This window comes from Melitaea cinxia, chromosome 6 (genome assembly GCF_905220565.1).
Source record: "Melitaea cinxia chromosome 6, ilMelCinx1.1, whole genome shotgun sequence".
NCBI lineage: Eukaryota > Metazoa > Arthropoda > Insecta > Lepidoptera > Nymphalidae > Melitaea > Melitaea cinxia.
Window position 1 is genome coordinate 3,875,465 of NC_059399.1, and position 17,894 is coordinate 3,893,358.

General features: G+C 33.4%; 2 protein-coding genes across 2 annotated transcripts in view; one reads left to right on the plus strand and one right to left on the minus strand.

The window, feature by feature from the left end:
• Nucleotides 1–1,431: 1,431 nt before the first annotated feature.
• LOC123654197 (guanine nucleotide-binding protein-like 3 homolog) lies at nucleotides 1,432–8,849 on the minus strand. Its single transcript, XM_045590118.1, has 9 exons — nucleotides 8,585–8,849; nucleotides 7,986–8,275; nucleotides 6,887–7,076; nucleotides 6,443–6,667; nucleotides 5,831–6,014; nucleotides 4,795–5,017; nucleotides 4,222–4,329; nucleotides 3,099–3,263; nucleotides 1,432–1,763 (listed from the first exon to the last, which is right to left on the minus strand). The coding sequence occupies exons 1-9, from the start codon at nucleotides 8,601–8,603 to the stop codon at nucleotides 1,488–1,490; spliced, it is 1,680 nt and encodes a 559-aa protein (XP_045446074.1). The 5' UTR covers nucleotides 8,604–8,849; the 3' UTR covers nucleotides 1,432–1,487.
• A 6,927-nt stretch (nucleotides 8,850–15,776) lies between these two features.
• LOC123654202 overlaps nucleotides 15,777–17,894 on the plus strand; it is a 55,044-nt gene continuing 52,926 nt past the window's right edge. The window contains exon 1 of the mRNA XM_045590120.1: nucleotides 15,777–16,590. Within this exon, the coding sequence (XP_045446076.1) occupies nucleotides 15,777–16,590 (814 nt within the window). The remainder of the gene's footprint in view (nucleotides 16,591–17,894) is intronic.

Genomic DNA, 17,894 nt, shown 5'->3' on the forward strand with positions numbered 1-17,894 from the left:
GCGGGTAAGTAAATTGTAGGCAATCATAGAAAAATAATTAAGTAGAATGTGGACATCATTATTGTGTTTTTTTTTATCGTGTGATTTTATGTTTTACCTAAATTGAAGTTAATGTGAATTTTTAACTCGTTTTTGTCTGTTTAAATTTGTGAATTAACTACTCATATTTTACTACTAAATATCATGATTTTAGGTTTCAAACGAATATTTAATAGGAGATAGATAGAATAGGTAGCTGCTGTGCGACTGAGCTGAAATGAACTACAACGACAGCCATCCTCATCTAGTGTGGTTTGTTCAAACCATTTTGATAAAGCTGACATGTACGGTACAAAACGAGGACTTCGCAAAGTACCATCACGTATATACTACTACTTACTACTAGGTATTTTAATGTTGAATTTTTTGTTCTAGGACCTACCGGATGAGTCTTAAAGTCGTTAACCAAGATTCAATCTTTGATACACCTAGAAAACATAAACTAAGAGAAAAGTTAAAAAAACAGGAACTTTATTTTAAAAAAATGTAAAAAATTAAATCATTACAGCAAAGAGTTAGACGTCTTTAAAACAGGAACTTTCCCTTCAGAGGAATCATCAATTACTTAAAAACGCAATTTTCATTGACACAGATTTATATAATTCATTAAATCAAAACATGGCTGCAATAGATTTATTTAACAATTTGAAGCAAAAAAGGAGTAAATATATTTAAAACTATAAACAGATTTTTATTTTCGCATACCCATTTTACATATATTAAATTAATTGTGTTTAATCCCATTTAATAAAATTTTCAGGGACTTTTTTTAAAAAATGTCAACACTTCACTCACTCACACATATTTAAAAAAGTGGCTTCACTTTTTTGTTCTAAGTGCGTTATCTATTCTTTTTACTTGATCTATGTTTGCATAATATAACATGAGTATTTAAATTAAGATGAAAATATGAAAATAAAAGTCAAGGCCACAAACACAATAAAAGGATTTCTATGGGTTATAATTGATATAATTATAAAATATAAATTCTGCTTAATCATCTTTAATCACTTTTTTTATATTTTTGTTTAGTTATATTAGTTCTGGACGTCACGAATTAGCAATTAAATTTTTCGTTGTGATAAGTAAAACAGCATCACTAAAAGTGTTTTTTTCTATTTAAACAGTGATAGATTTAAAGGAAATTTTAATACAGATATTCAAGTATCTTTTAAATTATTTGCTGTTTTATGTATAGAATACATGAAAAAGATAAGCACAAGCGATAACGGTTTTGTTACTTAGCTATCGCTATAAACTTTTTTAAAATATCATAAAAATATCAAACAAGACTAATTCTAGCTAGTATTAGTCTTGGTTGATCCGATTTTATCTCTGTCTTTATTTTTAATCATACAAAAATAAGAAATTAAAAAAAAACTAGTTTTTTTAATTTATTTTTTTATTTCTGTGTTATCTGTTTACAATAAAATAATAGACCATTATTTCTAAGCGCTGGTTATTATAGCTTGATCTAACAGTTCTGACAAAGCTACTGCTTTTTTCTCATCTCTTGCCCTTTTCTTTTTATCTTTTTTAAATTGCATTTTTCTCAATTTATTCTGTTTAGTGTTGCCATCCATAACTATATCAACATCTGCGTTTTTGGGTGTTTTGGTGACTACTTTTGAAACAATGTTCACTTTTTTAGGAAGTAAGGTAGATTCGTCTTCGTCAACCTGCATATCATTTTCTGCTGCCTTGACTGGGCCGGTGCTTGTGATCTTTAAAGAAAATATTTAATTAATAACTATATAAGACTAAGTTCCTGTTTCACCAGTTGTGGATAACGCTATTTGACAGATAACAATACAAATAGAATAAACTACAGCTTTAAGATTATAGATTTATATGCAAATAAAAATATCTCAAATATAGTAGTAGAATTCGATTGTAAAAAAAGAATCATCAGCTCAGCCTATTGCAGTCCATTGCTGGACATAGGCCTCCCCAAGTTCGCGCCAGACATCCCGGTTTTCCGCAATCCTCATCCAGCCTACACCAGCAATCTTACATAGATCGTCATCGTATAACATTCAAACGGAAAATTAAATTAATATTTTTTTTTGTATGAAAATAAAATCTAATAAATTATCAAAAGTCGTTGAACAAATGTTGTTACTTATGATGTTAGCTATCTTGTCCTGCAAGGATGCTGGTGTTTTACAAGTAACCCTGTATATAAAATAAAACATGAACATATCAAACATAAAAAAATATTAAACATTTTTGAATATCATATCAAAAATTGACCGCTCCAGCGGGATTCGAACCCGCGTCTTCGACATACCGTGTCGACGCTCTAGCCAATTAAGCTATGGAACGTTCCATAGCTTAATTGGCTAGAGCGTCGACACGGTATGTCGAAGACGCGGGTTCGAATCCCGCTGGAGCGGTCAATTTTTGATATATGATATTCAAAAATGTTTAGAATTCCTAATTGTGGGTAACACAAAAATAAAAATCGTACATATAAAAAAATATTATTTATCATTTCATCATCATTTCAGCCTATTGCAGTCCACTGTTCCTGGACATAGGCCTCCACAAGTTCGCGCCAAAAATGGTATGAACTTGTGTGTGTTGCCCATAGTCACCACGCTGGGCAAGCGGGTTGGTGACCGCAGGGCTGGCTTTGTCCCACCGAAGACGCTGCTGCCGTCTTCGCTATGTGTATTTCAAAGCCAGCAGTTGGATGGTTATCCCACCATCGGTCGGCTTTTTAAGTTCCAAGGTGGTACCTAGCGGAATCGTGTTATCCGTTAGTCGCCTCTTACGACACCCACAGGAAGAGAGGGGAAGAGAAAAATATTATTAACATTTTAAAATCTGACAGTTCACTAACACAAACATACCAGAATATAATTTAGAGTTTTTAAAACAAGACCTGTATCCAGAATATTAGGTTACCATAAAGCATAATTTTTAGAACTCAAATATCCAAAGAGAGCCATTGCATTATCTCTGATAGATCTGTTATATTAAAAAAAGTTAAGCAGTAGACCTATTAAATTTTATTGAGTATATTACTATTTGTGTTTATCGAGCTAGTTTGTTACCTTAATAGCATCATCAACATTAGTTCCACCCAAAGTATCAATAGTCTCTGCCTCCATCGCCTCAAACGCGTTTATATCGAAGTCCTGAGCGAGAGTCGACACGATTTTAGCGTCGACGTGGACCTCGGAGTCAGGTGTTTCCGGTGGCTCGGTGTAGTAGCGTACCTGAAATATTGTATTGTATCATTTCACTAGCTTTTATTTATTCATTGAATAATCTATAAATTCAAGTTTACAGATCTTTGCTCTAGAAACAAGTAAGTTATGCAAAAATAAATAAATAAATATCTATAACATACACACATGGTCATCTGTACCTAATATAAGCAACTTAATTCTTGTGTTATAGGTAACAGCCAAATGATAGTTACATTTTTTTTTTACAAATTTAAGTAACAAAAAAATGTGAAAATTAAGAAAAGAAAGGCAAATTTGGAAATTGAAATACATCAAAATGCTTTCATTAAAATTAAAGTTAAAATTTAGAATTATTATATCTGTAAAATTACATTAGTAATAGTAGTACATAATTATGTAAGTGCATCATTAGAATTCAATGTCAAAATTACAAAAAGAAATGCATATGTACAAATTTGCGACAAGGCCAGCCCTGCGGTCACCAACCCGCCTGCCCAGCGTCGTGACTATGGGCAACACACATGAGTTCACTTGAACTTGTGGAGGCCTATGTCCAGCAGTGGATGGCGACAGGTTGGAGTGATGTACAAATTTAAATATATACAACAAGATTTAAATACAAAACCGCTTTTTAATATACTGCTATTTCCTAAGATTTTTTCCTTAAAATTTTAATCAACATCAAAATAGCTTCAATCAAATTATCATCGTCTTACAAATTTATATTTTAATTATTGTTAAAAGTGAAGCTACCACAAATTCAGAATATAGGTTCTGATCAGAATTTTATTTTTTTAAGGATCACTAATAGATTATACACTGAGTACTTCATACAACATTAATATATAAACATGAAATTATAGTAATTTTCAAAGGTTGTCATGTCATTTACATTGAATAGTCTGACTAACTTTCTTATACATCTAATTTTAACCAAAAAACAAAGAATAATTCTAAAACAATGTACTTATGTATTTTTTTTTACCTTTCCAGTATTCCAATCGTTAAGCAATATTCTCGCGGCGGCGTCTTGATCAGGAACACCGCCTTTTTTGAAGCGACCCATACGAGACGCTACACTTGCGAAGAATTCCTAGGAATTAAGAAAAAATAGATACATATTTAAAAATCTGACCATAATTTTATCAGCGTCCTCAGAGGTAGCCTTAGGAAAGTGGTGAACGGTATTTTCATTACAATATATTAGACACTGAAAATTATCTTAACAAACTTCCACTTATTGACATTTTTAGATACATTAGGAGCTACTTACAGATAAATTTTCCTATTTTTTTACTAAAAATGGAAAGATGAAATTATTACTAATTATTTAATTATGTTTTAAAAGTAGTTATATATACAATGAACAAATTAAGCGAAAGAAAAAATCAAGCATACATTTTACTCAACATCATTATCAGGCAGTTGATAATGATTTTAATTATTTTAAAATTTAAATAAAAAATTTAAAAACTAAATAAAAAACATTTATTAGTGTGCCGAAATCCTAACAACAAGACAAACATATAAAAAAACACAATATACAAAACACACATACTTGTGGTGTTTCAAACTCCGGTATACAGTAGAGTGCCACAAGGGTGTGTTTATGAGCTCTCTTCAGTATCGCAGTGGCAGGAGTGACAGGGTCTTTCAAACTGCCTACACGCAGAGCGTTCTTAAGAGCTACAGAGGCATCCCCTTCTGACCCTGAATGAAATACTATTCCGGGACTATCTAGAATCTTTATTTTAGAATCTAGCTGAACTGTCTGCATTTGTCTGTAAAGATAAAAAAAGTTTTTGGAACGAAGTTCCTTACCGCAAGCTTGACAGTTGGCTGTGCGACCAAACTGAAAAAATGTGATACTAAAACCGTAAGAAAAATATATAATGGAAGTGACGTAATATCAGTCACACGACTGTATAATATGACGTTTGTAAAACTAAAATATTACTTTTTTAAAATTATTTATGTAATTTTATACTGTCGATAAAAATAAATAAAGACACGTTTTTTTATTTCACTTAATAGTTTGAATTATTATTATTATTATTTTGTTTGATTTATTTTATTTTACGGTTTTAGTTATTATCTAAAATACTAAATTTCCTAAATACTTTTATGTACTTAATTAAAAACCAATCAATAAAATTGAAAAAAAATAAAGAACTAGAAAATTCAACATTTTTTTTAAATTGTGTTGCTTCTATACTATCCGAAGGAACTTCGTTCCTACCTGGTGTCCCACGACACCACATAATTTTTATTTTTTTTAAACAACTGTATAACTTTTTACTGGCCAAAAAAAAATATTGTACGCTATAATGTATAACTATCAAAATCAGTGAATTACAAAATGCATGATATAGAATTGTAACTTTTTAAAATAAATAATTATAGTTATAAAAAATGCCTATTTATAAAAACGCAAATTGTTTATCTATCGTCTTAAGTATAATCGAAAATATAAATTTAACATGATCCAAAATGATGGTATAAGTTGAACATGTGGCTACTTAAGTTCTTAAATAAAATTTTAGCAATTATTCACAAATATAATATAATAAAATTATATTACAAACAATACATACTTAGTAACTCCAGGTGTACTCCCAACATTGCAAGCCTTAGATCTGTTCAAACTGTTTATAATAGAACTTTTGCCGACATTCGGCAAACCCACTACACCTACTGTAATGGATGTCTTTATGCCTTTATTTCGACAATAGTTTCCTAAGAGACTCATAAGTAATTCTGCTCCTACACATGCTGAACCTGAAAATACAAAAAAAAAAAAACAATATTAATTAAGTAATCAGCTTTTTTGGGGCTATTGATGTAAAATACTCTTAATATTACATGACCTTCATCACATACGCTTATGCTTCAGCGTGTCATATCCCACTGCTGGGCAAAGGCCTCTTTCCCCATATAGGAGAAGGATCAGAGCTTATTCCGTCACACTGCTCCAATGCGGGTTGGCTATCAGGTGTACATGATAACAACTGGGACCCGACGGCTAAACGTGGGGAGACCCACAAGCACAAACACCCATACCACCGCAAACATCTGTATGGCCAATACAAATGTATGTCATGAGCGGAAATCGAACGCACAACCGCCAGTGCAAACATCACACATGAGTGCTGTGACCGTTGCGCCAACGCATTGTCTTATTTATTATTAAATTTTTTATTACTTACTTTTCATTTCTTTTTCCTTCACAATATGTTTCATTTTCCTCCTGCCAAGGTTATGTTGTTGGTCCTGCGTTGAAGCTTTGAATGGAACAGCGGGCGCTGACCTCCGAAGGTACTTGAGCCATGCTGTAAGATTATCTCTTGGCACTAAATCTGCTTTATTTAGGACTAAGACTAGTTTCTTTCCTGATTCCCGAACTGCTTCTTCCACTTGAACACACCTGGTTCCTATTAAAAATGTTATTGTTTAGTCTTATCGTTTTATATTCTAGCAGTCTAAATCTAAGTAGATAGTTTTTACAAAATACAGTAGTCTTTTATACACTTGTAGGTGCTATAACTTGTTAATTACTTCTATTGCAGTTTGCAATAACAGTATTTTTAAATAATAATAATTTACATACATAAAAAGATAAAAAATGTTTTATATTTTCAATAAATGACTACCTAATGGATCTCTAGCATCCACAACTTCCAATATAACCTCAGCCTCTGATATTACTTTCTTGAATTCTTTATAATATGCCTTCAAAGAATTCTCTTGCTGCTTATCCTTGCCAAACTGAATGCTGTCATCAGAAACTTCATTACTTTTAAATGCTTCATGAATTTTACCTCTTGCCTCAGCATTTGCTACCTGAAAATTTTATAAAAACTAACTATCAGCTATCCGCCAACCCGCATTGGAGCAGCGTGCTGGATTAAGCACTGATCCTTCTCCTAAATAGCAGAAGCGGCCTATGGCCAGCAATGGGACATTACAGGCTGAAGCGAAACTATCAGCTATCTTCAATATTATATTTCACCTTATTCTTCTTCTTTAAAGACTATGGCTCCATCAGCTTTTCGCCGATGATTTTGCCAATGACAAGTACCTACTGAAAGTGTATAAGTCCTGAAACGGTCCGATTATATTTCACCACTTGTGTATAAAGCTATTTGACAGATGATGATAAAATTGACTTTGACAGCGAGAGGTAGAATTGGCCAGTAGAACCTGTTTCCCCTTGACTAATGAACTGCAACTTTAAGGCTAATATAATATGCAAATAGAAACATCTCACAAATATAGTAGAATTCGATGGTAAAAAAGAATAATGAATCAAAAAATTTTGACTGTCTCATATTGTTATCCATAAAACAGCATTATCTACAACTCGTGAAAGAGCGAGCCTAAGCAAATTAAAAAATTTGCAAAAAAGTTATCCTTATAAATTACTGTTTTAATTTTCTGCAATAGTTTAAGCTATTTTAAACCACAGAATATTTTAAACCACTACAATATATATTATAAAGTTATGTCTTATTAACACAAACAGGCTTTGTAGCAAAAAATTGATTTTAAATCAGATCCAGTATCTTAAGAATAATTTATCACTTGCCTTTCTCAAAGAACAAATTTTATTCAACATTTAGCTTTTTTCAACATTTTAGCTTTCGCTAATTATAATTATCAAACAACTACAAAAGGAAGGAGAAGGTTCTCAATTTGACTCTATTTTATATAAGAGTACTAGAAGAAAAGTGAATAAGAAATAGCACTCACTAAAGTATCCATGCTGACGTTATTGGTCTTTTTTTCACCTAATTTCTTTTGTTTATCTAATTTTGCTTGTTCTCTTTTTTTCTGTCTTTCCTCTTCTTTATGCTTCTTAACTGCTTCTACTTCTTTCAAGATGTCTTCTTTAAAAGGGCAGACATTTGGTATTTGAATAGGCTTATTCTTTTTAGACTTGGGATTTTTCTTGGCCTCTTTTTTGACCTTTCTATTGTGTTCCCTAACTTTTTTTTCGATTTTGTAGCGGAGACGTGCTGGCTGTCTTTTAGACGGTTTTTCTAAAATAAAAACATTAGTTCAAATGTATCAATGTACGTTAAATCTAAAATAAACTCACAATACCCAGTAAATGTTACATTACAAATGATAGAAAAATGTGCAACTCTTCTCTTATAGAATTACCTAACTATCATAACCTTAAAATTATAAATAGAGCTTATTTTATCATTCCATACAAAAGTATTCGCTAAATTTACCCTATTATTACTTATTTAGGTTATTGGTTCAATCTAAAAGATCACTAGAATAAAATTATTTGTAAAAATACAATAGTAATAGTACAATACATAAACACTATATAAACATACTTAGCTTAAATTTCGCCATGCTTCTCGTGAATTAACGTCTAGGCTTCTTAACGAACTAAATCTCTAAACTAGTCTGTACAATTTCACAATTTCCTTTGAAATATGCAGTTTTTATTTGAAAATAAAACCACACTTCGAATCTTCGACTTAAAACTTGGTGCGTGCTTGGTGCAATGACGTTTTATGTCATTGTCAATTTTGTCAACACATGGTCAAAACGTGATTTTAAGGGTAAATTTTTTTTTACTATGTTCTGATATGCACAAAGAGCAACACGGAGGGGAGTAGCCATGTACAGGCGTTCCCCTCTGTCAAGGTATAAGGCCAAATGGCCATATGCATACAATAAAACTAGTTGCAGCCGCACTGATCACTAGACTAAATCTAGTTGTGCGATTGAATCAACGTCCTCCAAAAAATGCTAAATTGTTCTGTTTTTTTGCTGCAAAAAAAGATCTGCCACGTCAAATTTGCTAAAACATGGCGTTACCTTTCATTCGTAACTATTTTTTAATTACATTATTACTTGTATACTTCTTTTAAACCTTTTTTAAACTTAAAAATTACAAATATTATCGGTCGTGTTGACTCGATTTGTTTACCAACACCGGCCGCTCGCCCTCATACAATATGCGGATCGGTCGAGTGACTGATCGGAGTCTATTTCTGAGAAGTCACTGTCGCCGAGCGATAGTGTTGTTACCGGTTTGTTTGTAGATAGTTATCGATGAAAACGGCAAAGGCAAAAGAGGAGACAGACATTTTTGAGATTTCCGTGTTGCTCTATGGAAGCCCCTACATTCTAAGGACAATATTATTAAATCCTTAGTACCCATGAAATACAGCTTAGATTGGCTTGTTTAATAAGAGACCAATATAAAATGCCTGCGGGAATTACTATTTATGTAGTAATTAATAGTTAAATTAGGTTAAATTTAGGTACAAACAATGTTACAACCAGGTCTAAAGACCAGTAAATTTGCTAATGTATATTGTATATTAATTAATTAAAACTCTAAACTTTTACCCTACATAACCTCTGAACATTAACTTATATACAAAGTTAATATAAGTTGAGTAATGAAAAATATATTCTTTTTAATGAAAAACTACTTTCTTTTGTTATATTATAAATTCAATTTACAATTAATATTAATTAAAATATTTTTAATTTGATAGTACTCCAACAGTTTTTTTTAATGAACTAAAAAACTGTTTAATACACTCAATGCTGCGTCAAAAAATGCGGCTGACAGCATATGGGATTGCGTTCCGTTTTAAATAGTAACCAGTACAACTGGCTACAAAGGAACGGCTTCACAGTATACTAAATTGACGTCACACTGTACAATGGTCGCAGTGCATATCTGAACATACCCTAAGTGTTTGATGAGTATTTGACTTCGTTTGTATTCTCGCTCCACGACGAATCGATGTTAAATTTTCGATTAGTACGGTACTAAAATTAATTATTTATAAATTGTCTATCATACATTTTTGTCTGGCGCGAACTTGGGGAGGCCTATGTCCAGCAATGTACTGCAATAGGCTGAACTGATAATGATGATGAACTGATGATCATACAATTTAAACAAAATGAAAGTAAATCAAATAATATTGAATATAATGATAGTTTTAGTTGTTTGTCTTTGAGGAGGCTAAATAAATATATTGTTAATAAATTCAAGTCCTTTTTAACTGACTTCAAAAAAGGAGGAGGTTACTCAATTCGACAATATATTGGCCTGAGTACGTCTATTGCCGATGATTTAGACAGTGTCAGAGAGACACTGTGTCGCCTAGGACACTCTTCAGGAAAATGCAGTGTTGCCTAAACTCTGCGCCACCCTTTGACCTCACTGGCAAGGCCCACAGGAACGACGAGTCGATACGTGTGGAGCCAGTTCGGCTGTAGGAGTCGTTCGCATTTTGGAGCTATGCTACGAATGCTTGACGGAGACCCCAATCCGGGTTTCAAATGAAGTTTTCCTTGTCCATGGCCCTGATGATTTTGGGCCAGGTTTATCCTTCGGTCACCTTTTACGATCCCCAAGGGAAGAAAGGGGGTAATGCTATTATACTCGGCCAAAAACACACGGCATATATATATATATATATATATATATATGCATAATAAAAACTCTTTGTGTACACCAAGAGTGAGCAAAATTACAAAATTAAAAATAAGAGATAAGTACAAAAGGCGGCCTTATCGCTAATGAGCGGTCTCTTCCAGGCAACCTTTGGGCAGAGGAAATGGTATATATGTAGATGGTTTAGGTGTACAGTTTTATCTAAACAAATACAATATATTTAGACAAATAAATAATGTAAAAAAATAAAAATAAAATATGTGTACGTGCATGGCAAATATAAATTGAAAGTTGTAATAGACATACATTGACGTATCATCATCACATCATCATCATCACAGCAGCCTTTCGCAGTTCACGCCAAAAATGGCATGAAATCATGTGTTTTGCCCATAGTCACCACGCTGGGCAGCCGGGTTGGTGACCGCAGGGCTGGCTTTGTCGCACCGAAGACGCTGCTGCCCGTCTTCGCTATGTTTATTTCAAAGCCAGCAGTTGGATGGTTATCCCGCCATCAGTCGGCTTTTTAATTGACGTATATATAGTTAATGAAAAAAATTATTGTGATAAGATTCAAAGTGAGGACAGGAAATAGTATGTGACTGAAGAGATAGAAGGATTAAAATTGAAGGAAATAGTGTTTTACAGACTTCTTAAAAATTTGAATGAATTCAGCGCATCTGATGGGCAAAGGTAGTTCCAAAGCCGAGTAGCTTGGACGGTAAATAATTTAGTATAGAAAGTAGTGGAGTGGGGAGGAATTTTATATATTATATATGTTCGAAGCTAACTTCGTCGTTTATGAACCGATTTTGATAATTCTTTTTTTTTTTTTGTTGGAAAGGAGATATCCCAAGTATGGCACCATGATAAGAAAACCAGGATCTGATGATGGAATCCCAGAGAAATCGAGGATAACCCTCGAAAATCGTAGTGACTACTAGTGTTAATTATTTTCGTCTACCAACGTTGTCTTGTCGATGTAATCGAAGTCGGTTTTTTTTCGTTTTGCGAGCAACAACAATTATTATTTATAAATTTTACACAAGAAAAATAAATACGTTCATTAATTATAAACATAAATCTAAAAGGATATATTTTTTAGGCTATTTGAATAGATACGTGAGAAATTTATTGACGTCATGCGAAAACCCTGCCCAAAGTTAATTTTCGCATTAGGTTCTGAGTAATATTAACGACGAACCAAATTTTTTAAAAAGTGAACATATTGTGCTTATCATTCGACATTCGACGTATTTTTATTAATTATATAAATAATTATAAAACGTATGTATATCTACCCAATTACAACTTATTAATGCTTTCTTAATTCTTAAAGTCTGGGCTAACGAAAGTAGAATAGAAACTCGATTTTTTGCAAACTTTTTACATCACAACACTTCAGTGTTCCCACTTGTTAACGTGTATTTGCCTTTGGACTTGGGTATATCAAGTGGAAACCTACAAAAGCTCAAAAGACGGAAACATAATATATTCAAACAGCCATTTTTATACATATCTTATATGAATGAATAAAATTTTATATATGTCGGCACTTGCGTTGTCGTACGCAATCAGCAAGGAATTTATAAACAGTCACACATCAGCGTCTTCGGTGTGACAAAGCCAGCCTTGCGGTCACCAACCCGCCTGCCATTTTTGGCGCGAGCTTGTGGAGTCCTATGTCCAGCAGTGGACTGCGATAGGATGAAGTGAAAGTGATCATACATTTTAATAAAATGACAATATCTCGTATAATACCGTTAAGTTCGTCTCTAGATTAGACGGGTTTTTAATTGAGCCTGTCTTGATAAGATATAACACAACTCATGATTGCATTCTTTAGTGATACTACTGTAGATAAACATATACACCTCAAACTGCAAATGTACTACATTGTCTCTACCACGGTCTTATACACGGGTCGTGCAACTACAGCAGTTGGGGTACATCGTCTTAATGGTTGGGCTTTTCTTTTTAATTAACGGTCGCCAGAAGCATGACAATCAATGGGTATGCTGTGCAACGATGACAGAATAGCATTTTGTCTCCTTTTCTATCACACGTAACGCATTTATGTTTTAAAATATAACCAATTATATTCTATTTTTTGGAATAGTCCTAAATAGTAAACAAATATGGCGTACTTCCGACCACAGATAATAGAGTAATATTGTAAGTATAGTAAAGTAACACAAAGAGCAAATGAATGAACAATATTAATAAGCCATAGACGAATATAAAATTCATTTTATGTTCAAATATTTAACGCTAACACATGCTAAAATTATTTCAAAACCTAATAATATATTGAATATTTTTGCTAAGAATTAATAGAGGTACAGAATTACGAATATATATATATATATATATATATATATATATATATATATATATATATATATATATTTTAATCGAGCATCGAGCATCGAGCATAAAAGGCAACAAATTTATATTTCGTTTATGTAAAATGGTCGGTAAAAAAGACGTCAAAAATAAAATTTACAACAAAATAGGGCCGCCTGTGTCTAAAAAAAAAGTCGACCCTATTAGTATTATTGTCACATTATTTGTATTTACTATAAATATAAAGCCTTGCGCCGGCGGCACACTCTCTATAACATGTAAACAAAAGGATTGATAACACTGTTGCTCACGTAGCTCTCATTGGGTAATCCTAAGTCTCATACTAAAGTCCCACAAAATTTTCCTGTGAACTACAATAAACTTTTATGACAATGCTATGTGCTATACTTTTATATTATATGGGATAGCGTTAAAAATGTTCAGAGTGAAATTGATATTCAAAAGTATTCATAATATAAAATAAAACCTTTACAATAAATACTATTATAAAATATTGTACGCTCAACATAAAAAAAAAAACAATATCTAAAACATAATAACAAATCGCTTTACGGTACCATTGTTTTATAACTTACAAATTATGATTCGAGAAAATTTAAAATATAAGTTAAAAACACGGCCCATTTTATCGTTCATGCCGTTCATTTTCTTATACTCATTCACCTCTAAAAATATTATGACCACATCCCTATTTGCGTCATAAAAAAAGATATTAAAATGTCATTTTTGAAAATATTAATTATCTGTACGCTCGAAATCCGTATTTTAATAATTTTTATGTGTTTAAAACTTAGACAAAGAAACCTAGGTTTCTTTGTCTTAGGTTTAAAATGATAAATTGATATTTGTTTTTAGTGAAATAAATAGTAAATGGAGTTTTACAAGTGTCCGTAAGCTAATGTGTTGTAAAAGTGAGTGATAAATGCGGAAAAAACGTGAATTACGATTGACAGGGGTTTGTTTACCAACTAAGACTCTTCCAAAAAACGGAATATACAATAAAACGTCACTCAACCGACAACCGGTTCGCAGTGCGCACTGCGCACCGCGCCGCGTGACCGCACCAATACCGATAGCAGTGATGTGCAGCGGTGTTGACGCGAACGAAAAGGACACTATCGTACTAATCTCTCACCATCGAAATTGGGCTTAGTTGCATGACCTGTATAATATAAGGTGGTCTTTACATATGAATTTATGTACCTTTTTAAACATACCTATACTATACATACCTATAATACCTATTGCTTATTTTAGTATGACTTATTAATCTGGATCTGGATAGTTTAAAGTTAATACTATCTACAACACATAGTGTAACATTAATGAATCTAGTTTCGACTCCGCTCGTTTAAGTGTAATGTTTAAAAATTTTACTCATTTAATTTATATACTTTTATTATATGCATTTTACTTTACTTTCAAATAGGTACCTACTCAATGTTTTTAACCTTTGAGTTATCAGCGGAATTAAAATATCTTATTAGTCATGCATTTTAAGCTAATGAGTAATAATTTCTAGTAGATTATGTTTTGACGACACATTGGCGAAACAGTCATAGTACAGGTATAGGTCACGGCTGTTGCGCTGGCGGTTGCAGGTTCGATCCCCGCACATGACAAACATTTGTATTGGCCATACAGATGTTTGCCGTGGTCTGGGTGTTTGTGCAGTCCTAGTGGGTTTCCCCACCGTGCCTCGGAGAGCACGTGAAGCCGTTGGTTCACGTTGTTATCATGTACACCTGATAGCGATCGTTACTCATAGTAGGGAATATATCCGCCAACCCGCATTGGAGCAGCGTGATCCTTCTCCTACATGGCGAAAGACACCTAAGCACAGCAGTGGGATATTACACGCTGAAGCGTATGTTTTGAAAAAAAATATCAATGTTTATTTTAAACTAGCTGCACCCTGCGGTTTCACTCACGTAATTTTCGATCCCGTGGAAATGTCGGGATAAAAAAAAGTGTGTTCAATAAAATCGGTCAAAAGCTTAGTTAGCGTGAAAGAGTAAAAAATTTACATACATACATACATACATCCGCCATCTTCAAAAATTTCGCATTTATATTCCTAATAGGATAGGATTTTTTATTTAATAGGTACGAGTAGTTTTTCAATTTCTGAATCGAGTAAAATTTATATATTTAGAAATAGATATCAATAGGTACACTATTGTCTTCCACGAGCGTGTACCTAAATAAGTATGTTAAATAGATAAGTCGTTTGCTGACCTACAAACATAAATTGTAATGCTTTGGAACATTTTCCACTATAAATCATCAGTCTAAATTATTATTCAATACGTACATAAGTCATAGGTAAACAAAACACGTCGTGTTCATTCACCGTGTACATACATTTTGTTGAATGATCCGCTAGCACACAGCGGCTGATCGCCAACGCCATATGACATGCATTGTTCCCTGGAGCAGCTGCAGTCAAATCGCGAAACGACCGTTTATACCTGAACAGGTAATGTAAGCAACAGGTCAATTCATCCGGCGAGGGGAGCCGCAGACCGCGCCGTTCGAGCGCCTGACTCGGTCCGAGTAGCCGCTCTACCGCGCTAGTCGTGTTCTGCCTTTCACGGCGACCGTGTGTACGTTCGTACTTCGCGCGTCTGTGAGCAACGTGACTTTCACGCGAGTGATTATATCGTGTTTCGAGTTATGTGCGCGAACGCACGCTTCAATAAACCCTCGCTTAGTAGCTCGTGACAGTGCCAATGTCTCCCAGTTTAGAGGGGATCATGTTCAACAGGAGCACGAACCTGTCGGCGCGGCGGCCGTTGCTCGCAGAACCGCAAAAGCCTGTGGTAGTCCCACCACGAGCGCCTCCTCGAGACTATGGCCCACATCGGCCATTGCCCGCGCCTAGGACTATGCCGGCAACGTACCAGTACGAACATAAGGCCGCCTTCTGGAAACCATCGAACGTCGAAATCGAAAAACGATTGCAAGAGACGAGAGCTCGTGAGAAGATCGGTTACTTTCAAGATAAAGTAACTGTTCCAGAGTTAAATTTAGACCGTAGAGAGGCGGAATTAGTGTTTAGATTCGACCCTCATGCGTCAGCGGAATATTTATCGAGTCAGTATCAGGCTCCTACAGTTCAGTATGCAAAACCCCCGACGCCGGCAAACGGGTTTGCTAACCGTCTACCGGAGAGAGACGGGCCTTTTGTGTTCGGAGTCCACAGCCCTAGCCAGTTCCCCATTCCGCGTCGGGATGAAGACGATTATGATTATTCTGAAGTGACTGAAGAAAATAGTCGGCCTGTGATACGCGACGATGAGTCTGCAGACTTAAATTGCTGTGATAAAGTAAACGAGTGGGCAGTACGGGATAAAAAAAGTCGTAGAACATTAAATCGAATGTTTCAAATTAACGATAGACGAAAAGTGAAAGGTGGGAAGAAGGAGAAAATTAAGTGTGTGTTAGTTGGTGATGGAGCGGTAGGAAAAAGTTCTTTAATAGCAGCCTATGCTCAGGACACGTTCCGGGAAGATTACCAACCCACTGCATACGACACATTCAATGGTAAGCTGTGACAGTTACACATTTTCGTTTAGAAAAAGTAAATATAAAACAATGTTTTAACAATATGACATCTAATCACAAATGTCCCTGATTTGGTGAGATAATAATGATTACAACACTTGAATAATTTGAAGTGATAACAGCCCTAATTGTTAACGGCATTTCTACTATTGTTCTATTAAATCATCTTAAAATGTAAGACTATAAAATACAACTTTAATCGGTTTTACGTTTATTATTTTTAAATTACTTGATATTGTAATTTTACGTTGTTACTTTAAGTATGATATTTTATTTATTTTTATGTTTGATAAAATCAAAGATGTTTTAATTCGTTACAAATGTCAATGACTTTTAGCAGTACCTTTTAAAGAAAATCAAGTCGGACCAATACACATATAGAGATACATAATTATAAGGGACATTTAAGTACAATTCTTATCCATATATTAAATTGTGCACTGAGACATTAACTTAAACACTACTAACAAATAAAATACCACTAGCTGCGATGCGCTGTTTTATCCGCTTAATTTTCCATCCCCTGGGGAATTCAGGATAAAAAGTAGCCCATGAAAGTATTTATTATAAACAGTTCAGTAGCGTTTGCGTGAAACAGTAAACATCCATCCATTACAACAACCTTTCGTATTTTTAACATTAGTAAGACAGTAATTTAAAGCACCTAGTGGAAAAAGTAAGTAACGCAAAAAGGGGTATACAATTATCAGACCCTTTGTAATTTTGTTAAATTTCATGTATTTTGTAATATTTTAAACGTGCAAAATTACGTTTTTAGTTCACTGTAATCAATCGTTTAGATATCTTTTGTGAAGGCGTGTTATAATCACGATAACTTATCGAAATAAAGTGTTTGCAAAAGTGGATTCATAAGAATTCCATTTCTTTACGTTAATAAACTTAAATTTTGTTATTTATATTATATTATTATTTTTAGTTCTTAATATACGAGTATTTAAAAATTAATCCAACGATTAAGACCTTTTTACGAGTAGGTAATTATTACGAGTATTTTCAAGATTGCAGTACCTAGTTATTTTTTCTGAATAGCCTAGAATAATATTAGCCTGCAAGGGTTCACTTTTAGTGTTTTATGTTCCAGCGAAAAAAATGCGCAAAAATAAGTATTTTAGCAACTATTATTTTCGTTTCATTTAAATTAAATATTATGATCAAAATATTTTTTGAAATCAGTTTTCCTCGTTTGGTATAAACAATAATTTTGACAAACACATCACGTCTAAATTCTTTCAGTTAATTAGTTATTTAAAACTAAAACGCTA

Coding starts and splice junctions, on each gene's coding strand:
- LOC123654197 (XM_045590118.1), bottom strand. Junction 7,077..7,985: donor ACGTCAGCATGGATACTTTA/GTGAGTGCTATT, acceptor TAAAATTTTCAG/GTAGCAAATGCTGAGGCAAG. Junction 1,764..3,098: donor ATGTTGATGATGCTATTAAG/GTAACAAACTAG, acceptor TTTTCTTTAAAG/ATCACAAGCACCGGCCCAGT.